Source organism: Mesocricetus auratus, unplaced genomic scaffold (assembly GCF_017639785.1).
Source record: "Mesocricetus auratus isolate SY011 unplaced genomic scaffold, BCM_Maur_2.0 Super-Scaffold_4256, whole genome shotgun sequence".
Taxonomy (NCBI): Eukaryota; Metazoa; Chordata; class Mammalia; order Rodentia; family Cricetidae; genus Mesocricetus; species Mesocricetus auratus.
Window position 1 is genome coordinate 30778056 of NW_024429182.1, and position 23915 is coordinate 30801970.

General features: G+C 34.3%; 1 protein-coding gene across 5 annotated transcripts in view; it reads left to right on the plus strand.

The window, feature by feature from the left end:
• Kiaa2026 (KIAA2026 ortholog) overlaps nucleotides 1-23915 on the plus strand; it is an 81438-nt gene that overhangs the window by 48250 nt on the left and 9273 nt on the right. For 4 of the 5 annotated variants that reach the window (XM_005063705.4, XM_013114852.3, XM_040745726.1 and 1 more), the window contains 2 exons: nucleotides 7581-7660; nucleotides 15775-15864. In XM_005063705.4, the coding sequence (XP_005063762.1) occupies nucleotides 7581-7660; nucleotides 15775-15864 (170 nt within the window). The remainder of the gene's footprint in view (nucleotides 1-7580; nucleotides 7661-15774; nucleotides 15865-23915) is intronic. The other variant, XM_013114855.3, reaches the window with a different exon arrangement.

Sequence of the window (23915 nt, forward strand, 5' to 3'; positions counted from 1 at the left end):
ACACTTCTTTATAGTACTTAACTAATAATTGCATTTATTTCTGGTATAGGTTGACTAGTGTCTCCCTTCTAGCATTCTTGAGAACTGAAGGATTATTTCTGGTTTTGTATCCCTAGCACTTAGTGTCATGTTTAAAAATCTGTTAAATATATATATTAACAGAAACTATATATAGTATGGTTTTTCCAGATATATATAAGATTAGCCTCTTCCTATGTATCTTCTCCCCCCCCCCCCCCCCGGTTTTTCAAGAAAGGGTTTCCCTGTGAAACAGTCCTGGAACTCACTCTGTAGACCATGCTGGCCTCAAACTCACAATTCACCTGCCTCTGCCTCCCAAGTGTTGGGATTAAAGGCATGCACCATCACCACCTGGCTTTACTGTATATGTTTAATATCATTTTAAGACAGCAGGCATTCTTTTCAACCAGATTATTTTGTGATACTTTTAAATTAATCTAAATAGGTAAGACAAGCAGTCTCATTTTCTTATAGGTTAAGAAACTTTGATCAGCAAGATAGCCCGATTGAGTAAAGGAAGACTCTTGCTGCCAAGCCTGATAATCTGAGGTCATTCCAGGGACCCATAGGATAGAAAGAAAGAACTAACTCTTCCAAGTTGTCCTGTGTGTGTGTGTGTGTGTGTGTGTGTGTGTGTGTGTGTGTGTGTGTGTGTGTAATTAAATTTTTTGCATTTGAAACAGAGTCTTACTGTGTAGCTCTGGCTAGCCTGGAATTCTATATAGATCAGGCACGCCTTGAAATTGAAGAGATCCACCTGCTTCTGCCTACCAAGTACTAGAATTAAAGGCATGTTTGGCTAATTAAAAAAAAGAAAGAGAAAACTAAGTTCAAAACTGGTAAATATAGGTCCGTGGAGGTGGCTCAGCTATTAAGAATGTTTGCTGCTTTTGCAAAGGACCTGAGTTCAGTTCCTAGCACCCACAAGGAAGCTCAGCCATCTGCATGCAACTCTACTTCCAGGGCATCTGACACTCTACTGGCCTCTGCTGGCTCCAGGCACACATGTGGTGCACATACATACATGCAGACAAACACTTATAAGACTATATAAATCTTTAAAAAAACTAATAAATAGCCTTATCAATTTAATAATCAAAACCATACAATAAAAAGAGGAAGCAAACAGGAAATTTCACAAAGAATGGGAAGATTTCAGAAAGAATGGAGGACTTTGAAGAATAAGTAGGCTTGAATAGATAAAAAATTATTAATATCAGTAAGGCATACTTATGAATAATCAAGTTGTTAAAAAATAGCACAATAAAGTTTGAAGTATAAGTGGAGGTGTTAGAGTCTATTTCAAAACATGCCATGTGATACTAGTTTAAATGATGGAATCAAGATCCCAAGAGCAAATGAATGAGCTTTATATGAGATGTGTCAGATATAGAAAAAGCTGTTTATAGAAAATAACACAAATAATGTAATACAAAATATTTGTGATAGCACCTAGAACCTAATTATATGTATCTTTGTGGAAAATATTTTTAGAGTACCAACTAGAGACTGCAAGATTATGTGAGAATGAAGGAATTCGCTGTACATCTTGTCAGTTATTTTTATATTATTTTACAGTGCTAGGAATGAAGTCCAGGATTTATACATGCCAGGCATATGTTCAACCACTAAGTTACACCTCTACCCCATGTCTGTTTTTTTAGTCCCTTCTGTTTTTTCCTCAGGAGAATTAATATTCATATAACACTATTGTACATATTATTTCATTTAATCATAAAACTCTAAAAATAGATAACTACTGTTAGCCTCATATTTATTTATTAGATTTTTTGAGTACTTATTTTATGTATGTAAGTGTTTTGCCTTCATTTGTATATGTATATCACTTGGGTGCCTGTGCAGGATGAGGCCAGAAGAGCTATTAGATCCACTGGAACTAGAGTTAGAGATGGTTGTGAGCTAATATGTGGGCCCTCGGAACTGAACCCTGCTTCTCTACAACAATAACAAGTGCTCTTAACTGCTGAATCATCTCTCCAGCCCCATGATTTTATAGATATTCTTTAAAATGAGGAACAAGAAGATGTGTTTACTTGCCCAATGTTACACAGCTAATAAATGGTGGGATTTGAAGAAAAATACCTTAAAAGCTTATTAAATAGCTGTGAAAAGAAGCTGGTAGAGTTTAATGAAGAGCTGGAAGATGACTGTGAAGAGAAAATTAATCACAAATAAGGGTGTCATGTAACTCTCTATTACATTGGCTGAAAAAATACTGTCTATTAAGAGAGGTGTACAGAAAGTAGACAAATGTGGCACCTAATTATTATTTTTCAGTTCTTTCTGCCCCCCCGCAACCAATATTCATGTAGTACTAAGTTAAAGAGGATGTTGGATGTTCAGGAGTTACCATATTGTGTGATTAGGTAAAAGAATTGCCATCATGACAAGAATATTCCTCATAAGCAAGGAGAACAATATGAAAATCAGTTGTTTAATTAAGATCAAATTGTTTACTTCTATAGACTAAATATTAGCTTAAGACATGCATATGTAGTAAGTGAAACACAAGTTAAACTCTGTTTCTGTGGCACTTCCCACATCCACTATTTAATATCATACAATGTCCTTGGATTTCTTACTTTAACAGTAACTTATGCCTTTTTTCCATTCACTTGATAATATTCCTAAACTGAAAAAACTGAGGAAGTAATGAATGTGTTGGGATAATTTTACACCTTGGAAAGATTAGATCCAGAAAAGAACTGTTGAAATCTTGTAGAAACCCAGTGTGGCTTAGGGGTGAAAACAGACATGGGAAACAAGTGAAGGATGGAAATAGGGATGAGGAACAGAATGAAGGAAAGGAGATTTGGATTTCTAATTCCAGATAATACAGGATGAGGTGGCATTTGTACCTTGGTTAGAGGATAATACAATTTTTAGTTATGATTCCCTCTTAGGTAGAGTATGAGTTTCTTAAGCTGTTCTGAGCATGGTGTTTTAGAAACCTTCATTAGGTATGCTATTGTAACATTAATTGCAAAGTTTTATTATTAGGACTATTAAGTCTTATACATTTTCAAAGCACAGTTTAACTTTTTGCATACAACAATGTTTTAAACTCAGTGGTGAGAGATTAAAACATCATTTTTTATATTCTTGTATTTTAAACTGACTTTTTAGTCACACAGTCTTGGGCCTAAATTATGGTTGGTTTTGTGGGGTCAGGTGATTTGGGAACTCTGGGAGTAAAAACCTTGAGTATGCTCAGGCCATGAGAATGTCCTGCTGGTGGCAGTTAGTATATGTCTTGCCCTGAAACAAAATTAAAGGATCAAATAACTGGAATATGAAGGTGATCTGGCTGTGGCATCTTTCACTCAATTAAATCAGCCAGAGTTGATTTAGTGTACCTAGCAAGCCATACAGGTACCCCTTTCTCCCTCACAACTGTTATGTGTTCCCTTCAAAGCTGCCTGCTCAGTGAGTTAGGACAGCTTTTGCCTGAAAGAAAAAGACTACCCTGCAGTTGTAGCTGTAGATGTCTATACTTCACTGCTAGCTTCTCCAAATAACCCCAAATAATATCTGTGTAGCTTTTGTACTAACCTATGCTTCATATAAAAAATAATGTTTAATTTTAAAGGCCTGGATTTTAGAAAACAAGGGGAAGCAAATATCCAGGCTATCTTTTGATGTTGCACAAGGTGTTAAGTAACAGTGAATGTGCAAATCTTTTAATCCTGACAAAAAAGATTAGTCTGATGTCAGTCAAAAGTATATTTCATCCCTGCACAAGTCTGAAAGGAAGGTGTGTTATGTCATCAAACATCACAGTTTTGAAGTTGGGGAAATGTAGCTGATAATATCTGTTCCAGTATATAGCAGCTAAAAAGCCTCCATTGATTTCTGTTTATAGTCTGTCCATTAATATGAATGAGCTAATGCAGTCTCTAGTTTGCTAATTTGCTGGCAAGATAAATTAGAGTAGCAAATTCATAAAACCTATCATGCTTGTCACTTGGTTCATAGTAAGAATTAACAAATGGTGACTGATTTTTGTGAGTAGAATTACATAGTGGGAGGAACTTGAACTTTGGAGTTAGAATCCCTGGGTGTGGTGCTTACTTACTGGCACTTGAGTAAGTTAACTAACCCTTTTGATCTTTAGTTACTACTAGTAAAATATTGGTTTCAACAGTTGCTTTGAGAACTAAATAAGATAATTTATATAAAATCATTTTACTAAGTATATGGCATATAATATATGGCAATAGCACAATAAATATTTGTCCTCATATTACCGCTATAAACGTGAGTCCTCCTACGTCCACATTAAATAGTATAAATTAAAGCAGGAATGATTATGCCCACCTGTAATCTCAGGTGCTACAGAGGATGAGGCCAAAGGATCTCAAATGCAAGGACAACCTATGCAACTTACCAAGACCCTGTCTCAAGATAAAGAAGAATTGGGGCTATAACTCAGTGGCAGAGTATTGTCCAAGAAAGTATGATGCTCTTGGGTTCAATTCTCAGTCCTGAAAAAAAGTCTTAATTATTTCAAAGTAATTTCATTGTGGTCTTCAATACAAAATGGACTCAAATAAATACAGAGTAGTAAAGCTAAATAGCTGGGTTCTAGAACCCAGTCTTAAATCCTTCTACATTAGACTGTTGATGCAGAAGTAAATCCAGGAACTTAATAGCATTTAATCAGTCTAATAACGGAAAGACATAACCACATAAATTTGCTAAATCCATTCACATAGACTGACTGCTAGAATTTATTGAGAATTTACTACCTGAGTTGAAAAGTCTATGAGACAACAATATGAAATGCATTTGACTGTTAAAGGTGTCTATATTTACAAAATCAAAGAATGATTTTAAGCTAATTGGAGGACTGGGGATGTGGCTCAGTCAGTAAAGTGCTTGCCTGGCATGCATGTGGCCCATGCATGATCACCAGCACCGTACAAATAGCATTGTAGAGCACATTCCTAACAGTAAGAAAGCTGAGGTGGTAGAATTGCCTTGAGTTTGAGGACAGTTGGGACTACATGGGAAAAATCTCAAAAAGAAGTGGTGGGACCTGCAAGATGGCTTGACAGATGTAGTAACCTGCCGCCAAGCCAGCCAACCTGAGTTGGATCTCCTCAACCCACATGGTGGAAGGAGAAAACCTACTCCCACTAGTTGCCCACTGACCTCCACAAATGTGCCATGACACATGACTACCCACACACATGGACATACATGCACACTAAATAAACAATTATTTTTAAAGTAATGGAGCATGTTTATCGGGCAGTTAGAGGCAGGATAAGAAACTCAAGGTTGTCTTCGACTCTAAGATCCAGCTTGTTAGAGCAATAAAAGAGAAAGAATTGAGGGAGAGTTTCCTTTTGTTCAAATTGTGTTTTTAAAGCTTCCTACAAAATGTAAGGCAAATTTACTTTTACTTAGCAAATTTTTTCCTATGTACTTTCTTTTAAAAAGTATATGATAATTGTGAGATGGCTCATCAGTTAAAAACCCTTGTTCTTCGAGGATCTGAGACCTACATGGTGATTCACAGTGTTCTGAAACTTCATTTCCAGGGGATTCAATAGCCTCTTCTGCTCTCCTTGGGTACCAGGCACACATGCGGTACAGAAACATACATGCAGGCAAACCACTCATACACATGAAAAAAATATACTCAAAAACTTTAAAATGATAAATAGAAAAGGCATCCAGGCATTCAGATTTCTAAGGCTCCTTGAGCTAGCTGTATTTTTACAGACACTAAGAATTTAGTAATTTCTGCTTTAGTATTGCTCATTTTAGCAGGTCACTTACTCTAGTTTCCTAGATTTAGTACTGTCATAGGTAACAGTGTAAGTACAGAAACAGATATGGTGAAGAGAAAGGAAATATATGTTGGTAATTATATAATCATTTGTTAAAGCAAGAGTCAAATTACAACATTGATACTTATTTAAACCAAACAGTGAAATCTATATGAACTTAACCGCCTCATAATTCACATAGTTTAGTCATTGTATGCACACATTTTGCATCAAATGTTAGGAACTATCCAAGTTATAATTTTGTGATTTCATGGAAAGGGAATACAGAAAATAACAATTGTATTTTAGTTAGAAATTATTTTACTTGAACTTAGTAAAATATTACAAAAGTATCATCTTTCATGTGAGATCTTACCAATTTAGAAAGGGATATTAGAATTATGTAATTTCATTTATTTTCCCTGTTCAAAAGGTAAATATTAAGTAGATTTTAGCCTAGAAATAATTGTGAATCAGAATTAACATAGAAGGAATGCACATGTAGCTCTGAGGTAGAGCACTTCCCTAACATGCATAAGGCTCTGGATGTAATCTCCAGCACTCACCAAAAATTTTAACAGAAATATTTTCATGCTCTTAAAAATTGTGAACTCCTAGAAGACAAGGTCTCTAATAATTCCTTATTGTCCTCTAAAGTAGTGTTCTATGTGTAACATTTGTTGAACAATTAAGTAAGTATATTTATTTTTCATTTTTTATTTTGTGTGTGCATGTTTTTGCCTGCATGTATGTCTGTACACCATGTACATGCAGAGCCTGTGAGGGCCAGAAGAAAATCTCAACAAACTATAGAGTTGTAAGCCACTGTCTGGTTGCTGGGAATGGAACCCAGATCCTCTGGAAGAACAACCAGTGCTTTTAAAATTCCTAAGCCATTCCTCCAGCCCACAATTAAGTAAGTTTATTATTTAATAATTACACATAAGGGGAAGACATGGTATTCACACATGTAATACCAGCTATTGGGGGCCTGAGGCAAGAGAATTTTTGTGACCTTGAGCCCAGCCAGCCTTGTTTACATTCAACATTAGAACAAAATAAGGAAAAATTACAGCATGTTCCTTGCCAAAAGTGTATTTGTGTATGTTTTATTTTGTGACATTAAATGCAAAGAAATAGATATATACTTCAGATGTGTTCTTGAAATTGGATTCTTTAAGGGTGAGGTTTAGTTTTCACTATGATTTCTGAGTGCACAAAGTACTAATTACACATTAAAGGGATATGTTGATTACATTTTTAAAATTTGGGTATCAGATACTGCCAAAAGCAGCCCGTTAAAAACATGCAGAGCTAAAGGAAGGCATCTATGTGTTACTAAGGGGTTTCTACTTTTGGTTGAGGGTCCATAATCTTCAGATGGCATACTTACTCAGGTTCGTGACTGCAGAGGTCATTCTTAAGGTAAGGTTCTTTTCAGTCTCTTGTGAGTTGTGAATGTAGATTTTTAACTGAGTAGTAGTTTTGTGTGGCGTTTATGCCAGTGTTTTTGTATCACCTTGAACAGTGTAATCGTTCTGGATCTTATATAAAGAAGCAGTGTTGTTAGTGTGTCTGTCACGGGTAGTTACAGTTTAATGCTTGCTCTCTCTGAGGCGTGTTTGACTCACTATTTTCACTTGACTTACCAGCAGCCATCTGGGAGTTACAGTTTAACTTTCAAGGCTCTATGCAATTGGGTTTCTGTTAATGAGGCGCTGTAAACAGCATTATGAAGTCTTTCTCTTTTAATCTTGAAAGGAAAAAAATCCATATCTAAAAAAGCAATCACAAAGAAGAGGAAAACTGTCACAAAGTCACCTGCTGTGCCGGAGTTTCAGGTAAATGTTTCAACATCGTCACCAAGTTCTTCTGTTTAATTTTTTGTTTCATTGTCATTCCTTAAGAGAATGGCTGGATTTCAAGAAAGTACAAGCTGTATACTTTAATGGCTGTTTTCGACAGTGTGCTTTCCTTTAAATTATAGATGTAGGCAAAAAAAGTCTTTTTTTTTAATCTCTGACAAACCTTGGTATTTTTAGTTTCCAACCTATACTAACTTTTGTAGATGAAGTTTAATGGAAATGTATGTACACATGTCTCTTTTCTTTATATTTATCAGTATTTGTAAACAAATATTTGTAAATGAAAGTCTTCCAAGAAAAAAAAGTCATGGCTTACAGACAGTAATGTTTTCTGGTAAGCCTAATGTTATTCTGGTATATTACTCTGGTAAGCCGTTCTTACATGTTTACCTAGTATAGAAGTGGTGGACTGATTAACTTGAAGAACAGGTACTTTAACTCTTAGCTATAAATAAACTTAGAGAATATTCAGTAAAGACTAAATATAAGTCTTTAAACATTTTTGCAAAAAAAAAAATTGCTGCCATGTGGGAAGGGCTAATATTGAAAGTAAGCAACCTCATTATAAGGAAGTATGCTTTTATTTTCTACTTATCCAATAAGTGTTTTCTTCAGCAAATGATAATTTCTTAAAAATTTTTTCTTTGTACTGTTGTGGCCAGTTCATTTCCAAAAGTTTTATAAGCTCATAAAATAAAAGTGATAGTATTTGTAGGTCTCAAGTAGTTATGAAAGTAAAGGGGCAAGAAAAATACTATGTAACAGTGTCGTAAATCTATTTTCAGTAAAAATCCTACTTGGGGGAAGTTGAAATTTAATAAAAACCAAGTATCTTTAAATAGTCAAAGGAAAATATGTATATACATACACATATAATAGTTGACTACTTTAGTGACATTATTATGATAAGTTATATTCTTTAGAATTTTTTTACATAATCTTTTTACAGATACTCAAATATAATTTACTATTTGGTTGGAGGCCATCCTGCCATTTATTGCTTGTAGCATGTAATGGTATACTACTATATTTTTATGCTTCCACTGGCAATCATGCTAGCTTTTGTGTTTCTCCCATTCATTTTTTCCCTCAATTTCTTAATACAGAAAATACCACTTTTGGTATTTTCCTTTCTCTTATATTAATGAATAGACTTTTGTGTGTAATAGTAACACAGACTGCATAACAGTGCTTTGTACAACTATAGATAGTATTAGTGATATATGAAGTGAAGTCCATGTGTTTCTTTTTTAAGTTATCAGTATTAAAAAAGAATTTATCAAACACCACATATATTCAGCATGTCACAATATCATGAATATGTATAATTAAATATATTGTTTTATTTTTATCTCTGTGTGTAGGTGTTGATATGCTTGCATGTCACCATGTAAAATGTGTTTTTGACTCTGGCTCATGGAAAAAAGTTGGAAAACGTTGTTATAAGTGATACTTCTAGTCAGTTATTGACCATTTGTTTATCACTCAGATATTTAAGGTCAAAAGTACATGTTTTGTTAGATTGAGCTGTTCAAAATAAATAAAGTCCCTTTCCTGGTTCTTAAGGCATGGGGGTAAAAGAGCTCGCTCTCTCTCGCTCTCTCTCGTCTCTCTCTCTCTCTCTCTCTCTCTCTCTCTCTCTCTCTCTCTCTCTCTCTCTCTCTCTCTCTCTCTCTCTTTCTGTGTGTGTGGGGGGGAGCTGTATCTGTCTTGTTTGTGAGTTTATATTGGGCTAAGATAGCTCCTGTTTCTAGTTTGCAGTGTGTATACTATGTTGTGATTCATGAACAGAACTTGAAACAGTCTTCTACAATAGAGATTAAAGGGGCTGGAGAGGTAGTTCAGCTATGAGGACTTTTGCTGTGCTTGTAGAAAAACCAGGTTTGGTTCCTAGCATCTACATAGTGGCTCACAACTGTCTGTAACTCCACTTTTTGGATGCTCAACACTCTCTTCTAGCCTCCAAGGACAGTAGGCACTTGTGTGGTATACATACATACATGTAGGCAGACACTCATACACATTAAATCAGAATAGGTGAATCTTAAAATACCAATTATTATTTAATAAAGTGATTTTTTTTATTCCCCAAAGTACTGGTAGTATATTTACCATCTCGTTTATTAGTATTGAACATAAAAATACTTTGTAGAAATAGTTAAGTAAGATTTTAATAGTATCCTAAACTAAAATATCCATTCTTATTACTGAAAATAAAATTTTGATGTATAAATATTAAATTGTTTTTATAAAACCTGACCTATTTATCAAAAAGCTGGTCTTTGATAGAAAATATGCTAAGAGAAACAGTTTAAAGATTAAATTTTTTAAGTCTTAATGAGCTAAGAAAAGGTGAAGCCTGTTTGACCTCAATTTCTTGGACAGTGTTTTTGTTTGTTGACTTGTTAAATGGTAGAAGTTAAATTTGCCTCCTTTAGCTGCTTCATGGGAATCCATGTTTATATGTGCACTATAAAATTCTGTGTCAGAAAATAATCTTCCCTTTCATATTTAGAGTATGCACTAGGGATTCTGAAGTGATGACTTTGTGTTCATTTTGTGTGTATATTGTAAAGAATCTAAGAGTATTTATGCCCTTAGTTCTTAAAGTTTGTAAAGTACTAAAATAATCAGATGTGTTTATTAAAAGTGAAGATTCCTAGGTTTCATCCTCTCCATAGACCTTCAGTGAGTAGTGGGTATCAGTGCTATACGTAGTAATTAAAACATGTGGATTCTAGATCTCAGCTACTTGAGTTTGAATGCCAAACCTGCCACCTGACTATTGTATCACCTTAGGTAAGTTAGTCAACCTCTGTGAGTCCAGTTGTTCATCTATACAGAGGAGGGATAATAGCCGGTAAATTTTTAGAGTCCTTGTGAGGATTAATTCCATAGCTTACTGTTCCAAATAGGCATTTCTGTTGGAAATAGTACTTTCTGTTGGAAAGTACTGCATTTTTTAATTAGGACAGTTAATTAGGAATTTAAGAGCATCTATTTTGTTTTGTAGCATAAAGACTCTTGGACTCAAAAGTAAATGTCAGTTTTCCTATTAATTTTTGCCCACATGAGAGCCTTTCTTTTTTTTTTTCAGTATTTGAGAACTGTAGTAGTATATAAATTCTCTTTTTGTGCTAAATTAAATTAGAAAATATTTTTAAAACTTGATGTGTCTAATCCCAGTAAACCACATTTGTAAAATGAAGGATCTGGAAAGCTAGGTCATTGGTTAACAGGACTTAGTGCTCTTTCAGGGATCTAAGTTCGGTTCCCAGCACTCACACCAGGCAGCTCACAAACTGCCTGCCTGTACCGTTAGTTAGCTCTAGAAGATCCAATGCCTCTGGCCTCTGTAGGCACACGTACTCGACATGCACAGATACACAGACACACACAGACACACACACACACACACCCCTAAAAATAATTTCTTAAAGTAAGTAGGGGCTGGAGAAATGGCTCAGCAGTTAAGAACACTTGTCCTTTCAGAGGATACAGGTTCTGTTCCCAGCACCCATGTCATATGGCTCACAAGTGCGTGTAATTCCTGCTGCAAGGGATCTTGTGCCATCTCCTGGCCTCCACAGGCAGTCACACACTTGGTATTCACTTAAACAGACATACATAAGTAAGAGCAGATAAAATGTAAAGATACAAGAATAATTTTAAGTGGCCTTAGTTACCATGTTTCTGCTTTTTCATTGGTAATCTCCAACACACACATACCCAATACTTTTTAATGACTGTGTACTTGGCATCTCTTCTAAAAGTATTATTCATTCTACAGCTTAATTTTCAAAGGAAACCCACAATCCATATTGCTAAGACCTACACAGTATTGTTTACAAACATAAACTTTTAACTAATATCCCTGAAAAAAAAGTATATTTCTCCACCTAGCCATTAAAGAATAAGAAAATAAGTATCATCTTCATATAACAAATTGGGACTAAGATTGAAATCAGAATTTTTAACTTTCCTATAAGGAACCATTGATTAAATCATATTTTAATTGCTACCTTTAAAAATATATATTTTCAACTTTACCTCTTTAAAGCCATTCAATTTTCTTTAAGGCATTGGAAAAACATTTTTAATTACATGATATTTTAAAATACTTTTTAACTTGTTTGCCAGAATTGTTTTCATGTCAGATGAGTATTTTCTGTAATTTATTGTCCTTGCTGTTGTGGCGTGGTGATCATAAGAAATAAGATTTTCTTGTCAGCATAGTTCTAACAACTATTAATATAATTTGTGTTTAAATACCATATGGAGTTTTAATTTGGATCATATATTTAGTGTTTTACTTATACATTTTAAAACAAATCAAAGGATCTTTATATTAGAATGGTAGTGGAAATAAGCCATTTGTTTGAACATACTTGTTTTTACTTTTAACGTGGTTTTTCCCTTTCCTTTTTAAAATAACCTGCTTTTTTTTTATTTTGTATGATACTTTATTTGGAATATCTTTCAAACCTAGTGATCCTCTGCCAGAATGGCATGGTTTTGGTGCTTGAATTGACAAAGTAAGGAAATTTTTATTATGTAATTTTTCTGAGATATGACCATGAAATTCTTTTATCTATAATAGTACTTCCTCACCCTAATATACTTTCATTCCTAATGTTTTAGTTGAATAGAAGGCCTTTCAATACTGCCAGCCAATGAAAATAATGGTATGAATAGTTTTGTATCCTAAAACTATATGTTCACTTTTGCTAGTCTTAAATTTTTTCTATTTTGTTTAGAAAGACCCCTTGTAGGGTGTGATGTAGTAGATAGAGTTTAAAGTTCTCTTGTTTCCTCCCCCAGTGCATCATCTTAGGTCTTTTTATATCTGTTGTGTTTCAACTGAAGATGCACCTGTTTAGCCTACTCTAAGCCTTGAGTCAGGTTACAGAATTTTAATCCATTTCATCTGTAAGTTGATTGATGGTGGCTCAGCCTTGATTTAGTCAAGTAAAAAGCTTACTTTAACGTGAGTGTGTCACTTGATTTAGTCAAGTAAAAAGCTTACTTTAACGTGAGTGTGTCACTTGCGGTCTCCCTGCAGGGAAGACTCTCAGAGCGTGTGGTAATCCCAGCTGCTCAGCCATCTTTCACCCAGGAGACCCTGTGTCTTGGAAGCACTTTCAATCTAATATTAACAAGAAAGGGGCTAATTGAGATGCTTTTCTTTGTTCTTACTAAAGTGAATTTTTACTGTGTTGATTCTAGCTTTCATAGAATCATCACCTGAAATTGAAGCCTTTCCTTTTTTTAAAAAGTAGGAATTGAATTGTATGTGATATAAAGTTGGCATAAATTAAACTACATTTCTACTCCAGAATTTTGTAATAGCTTAGCATGATTTAGCATATTGCATATGTTAGGTATATAGAAATATAAAGAATATATTTACATATTAAGAGTATAAATCAGGCCTGGTTGTGATACCTCATATCTGTGACCCCAGCACTTGGAAGGCTGAGACTAACCTAGGCTACGTAAGTTTGAGGATGTCTTTACTGTGTAGTGAGATTTTGTGAGATTCTAACTCTACAATAGTAGCAAAGGTTGTAAATTATTATGTAGATATTATTTTAATATACCTTCAAGATAAATATTATTAAAAATATTCTGAACCTCAACTTAAAAATATTACACTTGTAACTTAGATTAGGAGATTTATTTTAACATCATTATCCTAAAAAAAAACCCTACCCCCCCAAATTCAGAAGTTAGTTATTTTGAATTTTCATGTTCATTAACTACATAGCAGAACATTTTAATGTCTTAGCAGCTGTGTTGGTTTGCGATTCATAGTCATAAAGTACATGACTAAAAAGCATGATCCACTGACTATACCTATAAACTCGTCAGGTGTGAGACATACTAAATCCAAAACTGCCAAGGTTCCCCTGCAATTCTTATGCACACTGAAATTTGAGAAGAGTCGATTTAACACAGCTTACTAACTAGGTAAGCCACTTAGAAGTGTTACTTCATAGAGCTTTAACACTTTGGCCTCAGCTATGTTCCAGCAAATGAAATATAATTATTTGTTAATGTCATGACTAACTGATAATTAAAAGAGCTTTAAAGATTTTAGGATATGTTTAATTTATTGAGTATATGCCTTCATTGTTCCTCTAAATGTCTACATGTTTCACATAAAGCTTCCCTCTTACCGTCTTAAGTGATATCCCTAAAATATAAGGAAAATTTCTTTGAGCCTTGCCACATAGATAAGTGAAAATCTGTGCTGTCATATTAGCCAATACACCAAATTCAGTGAAAAGGGACAAATCTGTCATAGCAGTAATAACTACAGACTGCAGGGAGTACTCATTAAAACTTACTGGAAAGCTGATGTTGCCCTAAAGATTCATAGATTCAATAGGAGCTGAAGATGTTACCTCGCTGTAGAACTGCTTATCTAGTTGGCCAGTCTACTGCTTGACTATCATTTCTTTCATAACTAAATTGACCAAATTGAAATGTGTGGTCTCCAATAATTATCATTTACACTCTCCCACTACAGTACTATATAGTTTTTTACTCTGAAATTGCTTTTATATTTGTATTTTGCAAGTACTCTACCACTGAGCACACCCCCAGTCCTGAAATTGTTAAATTTGGATTACTTAAGTATGTACTTCCCCTGCTTTATCAGTGCATTTGAAGTTTTGTAGATATTTCCAGAAGGTAATTATTAATACTAATTATGGTATAGTATCTGTGATAATTTTTCTTAATTACTTAGGTTGAACGATATTGCCACTTTTGTAGATAAATGTATTTAGGAATTTCTGATAGTGTTAGCAAAATTTAAAACATTTCCTATCTCCTGTTGAAATCACTCAATAACAACTAGCATGTATCTTGTTGTGTGACCCACTTTTGCTTGTTACTTTTGTTTGATTTGCTGATTTAAAAAATGTATGTTTTAAGAAACCAGTAACTTTACATTAATGAATGTAATGAGCACAGTTATGATAAAGGTTGGTGATAATTTATAAATATATAGCATATTTTAAGTTACATGGTATAAACATCAAGATATTCTTTGGTCTGTTTTGCCTATGTAGATGCAATTTTGTTTCTTAATTTTCTTTTACTTTAGATGTTCTTAAATTGCTTAAATTATTTTAGGAAAAGGGTTAAATATAGTAAACTCATTGGAAAAATTCAATATAATTTTACAGGAACCAAATGGAGTAACAAACACTTTTCTTAGTATTTCTGATGCTTCAGTTTATAAAACGGTAGTTAAGCCAAGCTAGGTCAGTTAATAACTAAGAATTCGTCATTTTGGTCATTTGCCAGAGTTAACCAAGTAAAATAAATGAACCACAGAATTCCAGAAGAAAATAGATATTCTTTGCAAAGATAGTTTTATTAAAAACCCATTAAGCTCTTTTGGGCAGGTTGGCACATGTCTGAATAGCATCTGGTGGCTGAGCAGGAATGTCATACATGAGGCCAGCCAGGGATACATAGTAAGACCCTTTTTCAAAAAGAAAAAAGAAAAAAAAACAGCAACAGCAAAAACTATTAAACTCATGAAAAGATTTGTACTTAATTTTGTTCCTGTTCCTATCTTTAAATATATCACACATAGTTCTTGTCCTTTAGTACCACTGCCAGCAGCAATAACTCAGTTTGTTGAATTATAGAGTTAGCAAACCAAAGCAAAGGGATAATGGTCACTCTCACAGGGCTACAATTTACCTGCTCAGACTGCCTGGTGCAAGGGTTTCTTACAGGTGTTTAAGTAACCTGTAAAATCTAGTGAGTTTCCAGATCTTTGTCATTCTGGGATGAAAGTTAATAATACTAAAAAAAAAATAATAGGATGATAATGCCAACTTTAAGTTGTAGGATGAGACTACCAGTGTTGTAATTTTAGTTTATTTTATGTGAAGCCTGAGGTTCATACATCATAACAAGTAAATATCTCAGATAGTAACTGGAGCTTCCTTACTTTTATTATTGCAGAGAAGTAGTCTTAACTTCATTGTATGTTAAACAATTTCTGTTACCACATTTTTGGTGTTTTATTATGTGTTATCAAGCTGTGTTTTTGTGTTTTATTTTAGCTTATTTGCACTAATCTTGATGAACTCAGGGAATTAATCACAAAAATCGAGAATGAACTCAAAGATCTGGAAAACAGTAGAAAAAAATCGGTAGGTGTTTATCAAAAAGTTCTATCTATTATTGTCAGCACTAAAATTTATTCCTGCTTTTCTCCAAAGCTTTTAAAAATCTTGTTGTCCTAATTACACGAAGTTTTACAACTAAAGATAGAAGCATTGTTTCCTTCATTTCTCCCATGTGGTCTAATTTTCATTTTTAACACAAAAAGATGATATTGGGAGCAAGATTAATTTCCTCTGCCTGGTTTATAAAAAGTATAGTCTTAGATATTACTCAGTATGCTGATTGTCTTCTAACTGGTAGTTTTTTGGATATTGCTTATTCTTCATTACATATCTTTAATGGAAGCCTGTTGCATAGTGACAAACTTTTAATTATGTGTAGTATAAAACATACACCAGACCCCAAATACTCTTTATTCTTACCAAGATAATTCCTAAAAGAACTGTTATCAGACTATAGGTTTTTAAAATCAAGTTTTACTTTTATATAAAAAAGTTTTGTTCCTACTGTATAGTTTTAAGCATAGTTGATTTAAGTACTCACAGCACATATTACAAGAGGAAAACTTTTGCAAGTGTTCAGGATTTTCTGCAAAGCCATCCTCCTCACTTTGTTAGTGAAGTGGACTTCAGTAAACTCATAGGATCAAATAGAAGAAAAAGTAAAGGAAACAAACTAAAGGTACTTAACAGTATAGTCTTTGAGGATATGTTTATTAGAAGCTACAGATGAAATAGAGAGTTTGATGGATTACCTTTTGTGTCTCCAAACGACATCCTTTGGTATTTGCAAGTTCTTGGAACTGTACTAGGGATAATTTTACTGAAGTAACAACATAGGGTATAAACTATTTCCCCTTGACTGAAACTGCATAAAGGAGTATTCCCTAGACAATTGTCTCAGCCAGCGAAAATGACTGCAGAGCATAAAAGGAATAGGAAAGTTTTCATTTTAGAATTCTCTCTCTTCCCCAACACACCTTTTTCCTTTACAAAATCTGATGGTGAATGTGATCTCTGCAAATTGCAGAAAATAACAAATTGAGTGTTTCAATTTAATGCCAGCTTGTATTTGTTTGGTATCATTTAAGAGTAATACGCTCTCCTTAACAGAGTTTTTACATAAACTAGAACTCTTAAACATTAGTAAGCATAAATAATACCAAAATCCAGCCGGCTGGTGGTGGTGCATGCCTTTAATCCCAGCAGAGGCAGAGGAAGGCGGATCTCTGTGAGTTTGAGACCAGCCTGGCTACAAGAGCTAGTTCCAGGATAGGCTCCAAAGCTACACAGAGAAATTCTGTCTTGAAAAACCAATAATAGCCGGGCGGTGGTGGCGCACGCCTTTAATCCCAGCACTCAGGAGGCAGAGGCAGGCGGATCTCTGTGAGTTCGAGGCCGGGCTGGACCGATAGCCTCCAAAACAATACAGAGAAACCCTGTCTCGTAAAAAAACCAAAACAAAAAACAAAAAAAGAAAAAAAGAAAAACCAATAATAATAATAATATCAAAATCCTTACCTTAACCATTTAATGCAGAACTTTTTTTGCATCTTACCGTCAGTGCACAATTTCACCCTTTTTGATTGACTTCAGGATCACTGTTGTGAATACCAGTTGTCTTATTATTGTAAAAATATGTTGCTATCACTTGTTGTTATTAAAGATTCATCCATATATTTTGAAGGATTATTTTGTTCTGGTCATGTTTATTTCTGGTCTTTTTTTTTTTTTTTCATTGCTGGGCTGTCTGCCAGTTATCACTTCTTAATTGTGTTCATTTATCTACCCTAGTGGAATACTGTAATTAAAAAACTGTACTTACTAGAATTGGGCTTACAGTGAAGACTATTGCAAGAAGACTTTCATACTAGTAAAATGTATGAACTTCACAATAGAGATCGCTGTCTTGACTTATTCCTTATCTTGTGATAAATTAAGGATAATATTTATCCCCTGAGGATTAATGTCAAGACTAAAATAGTATTTAGAATCAAAACATGTTTTTATTTAATAATGATTTTCATTATTTCAGTAACAATGCATAACAAAGAAGATGTAAATTTTCATTCCCCATAAGTGTCACTACTAAAGTTTAGATTGTACACAGGATGTTGATTTAGTAACGATTCATATAATTAGTGCTTAGCTGTTTCAGAGTTTTCTCTCTGTGGTCTGTCCAGATTCTATTTCCTCCCCAGCAACAAGCAAAACCAGGCATCCCATGCATCCCTGTAATCATCATCTTATCCAGTGAACATTACATTTAAAAGGTTTTTTTTTCCTAATTTAACAGACTTTATACTGTAGAGAACTTTATAGTTAGAAGGCTTTTTTTATAAACCTCAGGTTTTGCCATTGAACTTTTTGTTACAGTGGAAGATTATAGTTTCTTAAAATCTATGTGTTTTCTTTTGGGTTCTTTTTTTTCTTTTTGGTTTTTTACGAGACAGGGTTTCTCTGTATTGTTTCGGAGGCTATCGGTCCAGCCCGGCCTTGAACTCACAGAGATCAGCCTGCCTCTGCCTCCCGAGTGCTGGGATTAAAGGCGTGCGCCACCACCGCCCGGCTTCTTTTGGGTTCTTTAACACCGTACTTCATGACTGCCTCAGCTTTGTCTAAAGTGCAACTCTGGTTGAGATGTAGTTTGACAAAACCTTTTAATTTTTCTTATCATAATTTAGGTTACAGGAATTTTTAGTCTTCTCAAAACATTCTAAGATTTTTTTTAGTTTTCCTGAAAGTTAGAGTATGAACGTTTTCAATAAATTTACTCAGTTTTACTTTATTTGAAATTTGTTAGGCATACTGTATTCTAGGTAGTAAAAAATGAAAGATTTTTGCCACTCTTTAAAAAACTTTTCATGTGAGCCTGTTTTTTTTATCATGTTTACTCAAGTTGTGCTTTACCATAGTTTATTCAAAGAGGCTTTTTTTTTTTCTCAGTGAAGAGTGAGCTGCCTCACTCAGAGTGTGATCTCTGTATTTCTCTGTACAAAGCAGGGATGCTATCGCAGTGGTAATTACATGCCTTTGTACTTGATTTTAATGCCGATTTAGAAGGATAATGAAATGTTCAATGTGAGACTTCATCTTAAATGAAAATTGGTGAAAGTATCAAGAGAAAATTTTACTGTGGCATTGTTAAGACTTTAACTTTTTCATAGTAATATACAGTCATTTCACTATATTATCAAAACTGGCACTTTTAAAAAGGCAATGTGACTGTGAGATTAAGGTGATTTTTTTTATCTTCTCAACTGAATGTGCAGGGCCATGGAAATGTAGAGGTAGTTTCTCTAGGTAAGAAATTATGACTGTAGAATTAATTTTTCACTTAATATTACTTAGACTACGAAAATTGTCAGACCGTTAATTAAAGTAGTTTGTTTTGGGGGGTTGGTTTTTTTTGTTTGTTGTTAAGACAAAATTTCTCTGTGTAGCCCTGGTTGTCTTGGAACTCAAGAGATCTGCCTTCCCAGTGCTGGAATTAAAAGAGTACACCACTACACCTGACTAAAATGGTTAAATTTTATCTGTGCTATTTTCATTTCATAGGAGTTTACGTTCTTTACAAGCCACCTTTAGATTGGATTTGGTTTTAAATTAGCCACTATTGATCATTAGGGATCACTGATACTTTAACAGTTTGTTTTAATTTTTCTTGAAAATTATAATACAACCGTATTAATAAATTGGCAGTCCTTTTCCAACATCAAATTTCTGTTTATAGGAAGAATCAAGCTTATAATATAAGTACTTTGCTTTATAATGGATGTTTCTTTCTATTCGCTAGCATTTGTAAGCAGAAGCATTTTAAAAAGTAGCATTTAAAAAGAAATTCTTGTGCATTTTATATATGACTTCCTTATTATGTGGTTCCTAGTAACCTTGTATAATTATATACATGACAAGAAAATCTACATATGAAATTGGATGGTTTGTAAAAGTGAGTTTGCCATTTATTAATATGTAAACATATCCATATGATGAGATACTTGATCAATTTAGAATTTGTTTTCCTTTTTTTCTCCTAGGTTTCCAATGTCCCCAGCATTAGTAGATTGCCAACTCCCTCTTTACAGCACCCTAGCCAGTGTTAAGCTGGCATTGTCAAACCCATCCCAGATTACTACAGCAGGATGGAGTTGTTCTTTAGTTATGAGGTAAGTTCCCCCATGCTCATTTCACACTCGTTGAGATGCAGTTTTTCATTTTACAGTATTGTATAGTTTTGTACATTTGTTTCTTTCCTCATGTGATTCCTTAGGTTATTGGTGCATTATACTCAAAAACTTAGAAAACTGCATAATACAACAAAGGACTTACCTTGTGGCCATAGATAGCTTCTTTTAAAAATATTCCCTAGAGGGTCATTTAAAAACTCCATAGTTTGGTAGTTGAGCATATAGTGCAAAGGGAGCTGGCAATCTGCAGATGCTGTGGACATTGGATGAGAAGCATTAAAAGGTAAGCTGCAAATTTAGACTTGGCTGTTGTTTTTTCTGTTGCATGCTTGAAATTCATTGTTCATGTTGAAGTTTATAATCTGTTAATTTAAAAAAAATATATTATTCTTTGGGCTGGAAAGATGGCTCAGTGGTTAAGAGCTCTTGCACAGGACCAGGTTCAAATCAATCCACATGATGCTTCACAGTCACCGTAACTAGTTCCATGGGATCTGATGCTCTCTTCTGACCTTCTTGGGTATGGAATACATACATGATGCACATATATACAAGCAAGCAAACACACATAAATAAAATGAATGAATCCTTTTTAGAACCTTAAATGTCCATAATACTAAATGTACATAATACATTTAATTTTTATTTTAAAATTTTTTAATTCTTGAAAATGCTCAGAATTGTGATGATGAAAAAGGCTAAAATTTCCTTGTGTTCACTTACTTGTTTTAAAATAATCAGAGTATATGCTAATTTATATTAAATATTAAACTAAATAGTTTTATTAATGCTTTAGCACACTGTAGCACATAACTAGTTGTCCCAAATACCAATTCTGTCTGTTGATCCATCTATCTGCCAGTTTGATTTTTAGTTCTGTAATCAGTACACATGAAGATTTTGCCTTTCTTAAAAATCAGTAGATTTTATATTAGTAAGGGAGTGCACTGGTTTTACTCTTATTTTCCTTGGAAATACACTCTGTAGCCCAGACTCTCCTCAAACTTGCAGCAATCCTCTTGCCTCTAACTCCAGAGTGCTGGGATACAGACTTGTGCCACCATTCCAATTGTTGTTTTTCTTTGTTTTAATTTAGTTTTAAAATATGTCACTATTTTAATTACTGTTATACTTTAAATTGACACAATCTTTAGAGATTGTAACTTTTAATGTTGCAAGGGTATCTGCACAATGTAATCTATTAGTACTTACTTAGGAATAAGTAGTTGTACAATATAATCTATCTATATTTGTTTAAGAATTGGCTTTGTGGGGACCAGGAGAGACAGCATGGTGTTTAAGAACAAGAGTAGATATTAACATTTATGAGATCTAGAATTTTAGTCTGAAGTCAGTTCCATTTTACAAGTATTTCCTGAGGTGATTTTTAAGACAGCTTTCTTCTAGGAAATTATGCCCTTTTAAGTTTTAATAAATCCATCTTGGAAGGAATATCAAAATTGTGTTTTTCATATCTGTATTGTAATCAATGAAATTGATCAGTTAAAAAAGCTGTTTCTGGCTTGTGGTTACTTACTTAGTTTAAACATCAATAAATATTTGTTGATTCAAAGTAAATTTTTATATTGGACCAAAGGTAAAGCAGATTGTTATTAACTCTAATGGCTTATTAAAAATGGATAACATTTATGCTTTTCGTAATAGTTCCTCTGTACACTGTGAAATGAGATCACTACTCAGTAGAAAGCAACAGTGTTAGGACTAAAGAGTTAGTTTGGTGGTAGAGTGCAAGGCTCAGGATTCAGTCCTTAGCACCAGTGGTGTGGGCCACAAGATGTCATTGTCTGGATTGTAAGCATCATGCTTTATCCAGATGATACAGGAAGCTTGGAGTTCCCTCCCTGTCTAAGTAGTTGAGTGAAAAGCCTTGCTTTAAACACCACTACAAGAAGTGACTCTGCCCTCTTAATCACCTCAAGACTATAGATTTCCATGGCAGTGTATAAAGTTCCTTTCAGTCATTATATTTGTTTATCCTTTTATACCATAGATATTTCAAAACAGGTTAATGGGTAAGGCCGTTATATGAAAGTTATAAATCTGTTCTCTGATTAAACATTTGAGTTCCCTTCCTTTTATATAGTCATAAGAAGTCAAAGGGTTACATGGTGAGATCCAGTCTGGTTGCCCTTGATGAATACTATTTCTTATTCCACTTAATAGTCTTGTTTCGTGGCTTAGAATAAGCACTTCATACTGTCTCACCAATGCTTTTGAGAAAAGTTTTACATTTTGAGATATAACTCACTGCTTACTTTGGTCTGACTTGTGCTTTTCTTAGAATACATTTGAAAAGAAACAATACTCTTTAAAATGTTAGAGCAGTGTCTCTCAGTCTGTGGGTCATGATACCTTGGGGGTCAAACAACCCTTTCACAGGGGTCACCTAAGACCATCTGCATATCAAACTTTTACACTACAAGTTATGAAATAGCAATGAAAATGATTTTGTGGCTGGGGAACTAACTCTATTAATAGGTTGTGGCATTGGGATGTTTGAGAACCACCGTGTGGTAGGAAATAAAAATTTTCTTCAGCTGGGTGGTGGTGGCGCTCAGGAGGCAGAGGCAGGTGGATCTTTGAGTTCAAAGTCAGCCTTGTCTAAAGAAAGTTCCAGGACAGCCAGGGCTATACAGAGAAACCCTGCCTTGGGAGAGAGGTAGTTTTTCTTAAAAATTTTCCTTAATACCATGATCTGACATCCTATTAAGATGCAAATTAAGGATGGAGAAATGGCCACAGTTAATATGTGCTGCTCTTGCAGAAAACTGGATTCAGTTACCAGCACCCACATGGAAGTGCATGATTCCAGAAGATTCAGCTCCCTCTTCAGGCTTTGTGTGCATTACATACGTGTGGTGCACTTACATACATGTAGACAAAATGCTCATACACATAAAAATAATCTTTTTAAAGACATGAATTAGCATAGGGTTCATATTTGGTGTGTCCACAGCATTTAATCCTACATATCTTACTCTTCTAATAAACAGTTCCCCCTTAAGAATCAAAAACCTTAGAAGAAATACAGCTCTTTGGCTTTATATGAATACACACGCTGTGGCTTCCGAGTACTCTTTTGGTAAAGCATGCCATTAAGACTTTGTTACTGGGTGGTGGTGGCCCATACCTTTAATCCCAGCACTCAGGAGGCAGAGGCAGGCAGATGTCTGTGAGTTCGGGGCCACCCTGGTCTTCAAAGCTACACAGAGAAAGCCTTTTTCAAAAAAATCCAAAAAAGAACCAACAGAGAAAAAAAAAAACTTTGGGTTATAGAATTGTCATTTAAAACAGCAAAAGTTTTATGGGTCTGTATATAAAAAATTGGCAACTCTGTACAGCTCTAGAATATACTTTTGCTATAGATAGTGGCCTTTCTAGTCTAAATATGGGCAGACTGACTCAACAGCTGCTTATAGGATGAAGTCTGATTTTATGTGTGTTAAATGTGATCTAATAATATAATTGTCTTTTATTAGAAATAATACATGTTGATTATATGATACAAGATGTTTCCTCCTTTTGTAAACTCCTGTTTTAGTTGCTTCTCTGTGATAGAAACTACTAAAAGAATTATAACACCTCATTTATGGATGGATGGATGGATGGATGGATGGATGGATGGATGGATGGATGATAGACAGACAGATAGAAAGTACCTGTAATACCAGCAAATGGGAGGGACACCAGAAATAATTTTAATGTCGTCATGTAGGTTTGAAAAAGCCATAGACTGGGCTTGGGAAGGTAGCTCATTGGTACAAATGCTTGCTATAGAAGCATGAGGACTTGTGTCCTAATGTCCTCTGGTTTCTACATCCTCATGCCCATACGTGTGCATATATATCACCACAACAGTTTTAATTACTT